General features: G+C 43.3%; 1 protein-coding gene across 1 annotated transcript in view; it reads left to right on the top strand.

Moving 5' to 3' along the window:
- LOC137646658 (trichohyalin-like) overlaps positions 1–2,150 on the top strand; it is a 4,329-nt gene extending 2,179 nt beyond the window's left edge. Inside the window, exons 1-2 of the mRNA XM_068379762.1 lie at positions 1–332; positions 450–2,150. The exon at positions 1–332 is cut by the window's left edge and continues 2,179 nt beyond it. Of these exons, the coding sequence (XP_068235863.1) occupies positions 1–332; positions 450–2,150 (2,033 nt within the window). The remainder of the gene's footprint in view (positions 333–449) is intronic.
- The last annotated feature ends 1,176 nt before the right edge of the window (positions 2,151–3,326 follow it).

The following is a 3,326-nucleotide window of genomic DNA, read 5'->3' as shown; positions in this document are numbered from 1 at the left end:
CCAAGATGCAGGAATGGTTAGATGAAGATGAATCGGATGAAGATGAATGGGATGAAGATGAATGGGATGAAGATGAATCGGAAGAGGAATATGATTACGACGTTTACGAGGAGTATAGTTTTTCCTCTACTGATGATTATCAAAATCTAATTAATCCGATGTATGGTTTAAACTCTGATGATGTTTATCGGATTCTAAATGATGAGGATAAGATGTTCATGGAATATTCATATGAAGAATATTCAAGTTATGAAGAAGAGGGAGAATTCGACGAAGAAGAGGGAGAATTCGACGAAGAAGAGGAAGAATTCGACGAAGAAGAGGAAGAATTCGTCGAAGAAGAGGAAGAATTCGACGAAGAAGGGGAAGAATTCGACGAAGAAGAGGAAGAATTCGTCGAAGAAGAGGAAGAATTCGTCGAAGAAGAGGAAGAATTCGACGAAGAAGAGGAAGAATTCGACGAAGAAGAGGAAGAATTCGTCGAAGAAGAGGAAGAATTCGTCGAAGAAGAGGAAGAATTCGTCGAAGAAGGGGAAGAATTCGACGAAGAAGAGGAAGAATTCGTCGAAGAAGAGGAAGAATTCGTCGAAGAAGAGGAAGAATTCGTCGAAGAAGGGGAAGAATTCGACGAAGAAGAGGAAGAATTCGTCGAAGAAGAGGAAGAATTCGTCGAAGAAGAGGAAGAATTCGTCGAAGAAGAGGAAGAATTCGTCGAAGAAGAGGAAGAATTCGTCGAAGAAGAGGAAGAATTCGTCGAAGAAGGGGAAGAATTCGACGAAGAAGAGGGAGAATTCGACGAAGAAGAGGAAGCAGCTGAAGAGGAAAGACCAGTAACTCGTCGAAACGTCCTGGAATCTGAGATGGATCGGTGTATACACAAACAAGACTTTGAGTCGGCTCTAGTTTTCCTAAGAGTTGTCCTTGAAGATTTTGACGACGTGACGCAATGCCGCGCGAAGGAGATCAGATGTTTGATGGCACTGGGCAGATGGGATGAGGCCCAGAACGTTTTAGATGAACTGGCAGATGAACACAAAGAAAACTCGGATGTAAAAGTGGAATCTGCCATACTTTGTGCTAGTCAATATAATTTTGAAGAAGCTGAAAGGATTCTGGAAGACGTTCTGAAGGTTTGCCCAAATCATCCTAGGGCACTCGAAGGACGGGAGTTCCTGCAGCGACAGGTCTTATGGAATACAATTCCCTCTCTGATAGACAACTCGGAATTTGAAGTTGTCTTGGAAACAATTTCACGCTGTCAGAAGCTAGAGTCCTTCTTCCCCTGGGCTCGAGCAGAACTGCTTCAATTGAAAGGGAATATCTTGTGCAAGCTTCGACGGCTGGAAGAAGCTCGTGAATGTTTCCTGAGTGCTCTTGCTATTGACGAGACAGATGTGGACTCTAGGCTAAAACTAGGCCTATGCTACTTATTAGGTGGAAAATACAGAGACGCAATTGCTCTATTTGAGCAACTGGACGAAGAGGAACAGCTAGAAGAAGATCTAGTATTCTATGCCGAAGCATTGGAAAGAATGGAAAGAACGGGATGTCCTTTCCAAACCATCGGTGTTAAAACAGACGCTTCCCAGAAGGAAATAGAAAAAGCCTACAGGAAAATGGCACTCAAGTACCATCCTGACAAGTGCCATGGGTCTGACATAGACCAACGGGAACTACATGAGATCATGCAACGGATCAACTACGCAAAAGATCTTTTAACCGACAACGAGATGAGGAAGGAATACGACGAAGTCAGAAAATTTGTCGAAGATTTTGCAGAGCAACTTTTCGAAAATCCCAAGATGCAGGAATGGTTAGATGAAGATGAATCGGATGAAGATGAATGGGATGAAGATGAATGGGATGAAGATGAATGGGATGAAGATGAATCGGAAGAGGAATATGATTACGACGTTTACGAGGAGTATAGTTTTTCCTCTACTGATGATTATCAAAATCTAATTAATCCGATGTATGGTTTAAACTCTGATGACGTTTATCGGATTCTAAATGATGAGGATAAGATGTTCATGGAATATTCATATGAAGAATATTCAAGTTATGAAGAAGAGGGAGAATTCGACGAAGAAGAGGGAAGAATTCGACGAAGAAGAGGAAGAATTCGACGAAGAAGAGGAAGAAGACGATGAAGAAGAGGAAGAAGACGAGAAGACGAGGACGAAGGAGGACGAGGACGGAGGAGGAGGAGGAGGAGGAATTTGAGCAAGAAGAGGAGGAGTAAAACTTTAATATCCGGAGTAGCGGATTCTCCTTGATATCTCAAGGATGAAGAAAAGTTCTTCCTTCAAGAAGAGTAAGGAGTAAAAGTTCAGTGAAAAAAAAATAGAAGAAAAAAAAAAAAAAAAAAAAAAATTAAAAAACAAAAAAAAAAAAAAAAAAAAAAAAAACAAAAAACCCCAAAAAAATGTATATGTATATATATTTTTCCACTTTTGATTTGAAAAGAATATTTTTTAAAAGGAACATAAGTTGTGTTAAGTTCAATTTCGGTTTATTTTGTGAGGAAAAAGAGACCCAGACAAGTTTTCCAAGACCAGAACTTCAAGGACGCTTGGATGGACCGCCCAGCTTGAGGAATGCAATGCCTAACTCTCCAGCTTGGACGATGCTTGGAATAATCTGGTGGACTGGTGCTGCTGATGGAAGAAATCTGGCTGATTTCAGAATGCTCTGTACCTTGATGGGGTGTACAGGACCTTTGTCAAGTGTACAAATGGTCGGATATCTAGATCTATTCTTTTGGATACCAACCTTCGGGTGGTTCTGGGGGAATAATCTAGAAGACCGGCTCTGCAGAGGGATGAAGCTGGGATTCTTCTATTATGCAGTCTTGTCCTTATAGGTTGGCCCAGGATAGTTCAGCTGGGGAAGGAAGCTGCGTCTCTGGTAAGGTGCTCATCCGATGGCTGCTGATGGAGGACTGGGAGCAGAGTCAGTACTGGTTCTGAGGATGCTTGGCTTAATTGTCCGGTTTCAAGATTCTTTGATTAAAGGCTTGGCTTCATTGCCTGGCCCCCGAAGAAGCTCGGCTTCACCGCCCGGCTTCCTGCTGCTTGGACTTTTTTGAAGGCTTGGCTTCATTGCCTGGCCCCCGAAGAAGCTCGGCTTCACCGCCCGGCTTCCTGCTGCTTGGACTTTATTGAAGGCTTGGCTTCATTGCCTGGCCCCCGAAGAAGCTCGGCTTCACCGCCCGGCTTCCTGCTGCTTGGACTTTATTGAAGGCTTGGCTTCATTGCCTGGCCCCCGAAGAAGCTCGGCTTCACCGCCCGGCTTCCTGCTGCTTGGACTTTATTGAAGGCTTGGCT

The sequence above is a fragment of the Palaemon carinicauda genome, chromosome 9 (genome assembly GCF_036898095.1).
Source record: "Palaemon carinicauda isolate YSFRI2023 chromosome 9, ASM3689809v2, whole genome shotgun sequence".
Taxonomy (NCBI): Eukaryota; Metazoa; Arthropoda; class Malacostraca; order Decapoda; family Palaemonidae; genus Palaemon; species Palaemon carinicauda.
Note: the sequence above shows the minus strand (reverse complement) of the source record. Positions and strands in the feature narration are given on the sequence as shown.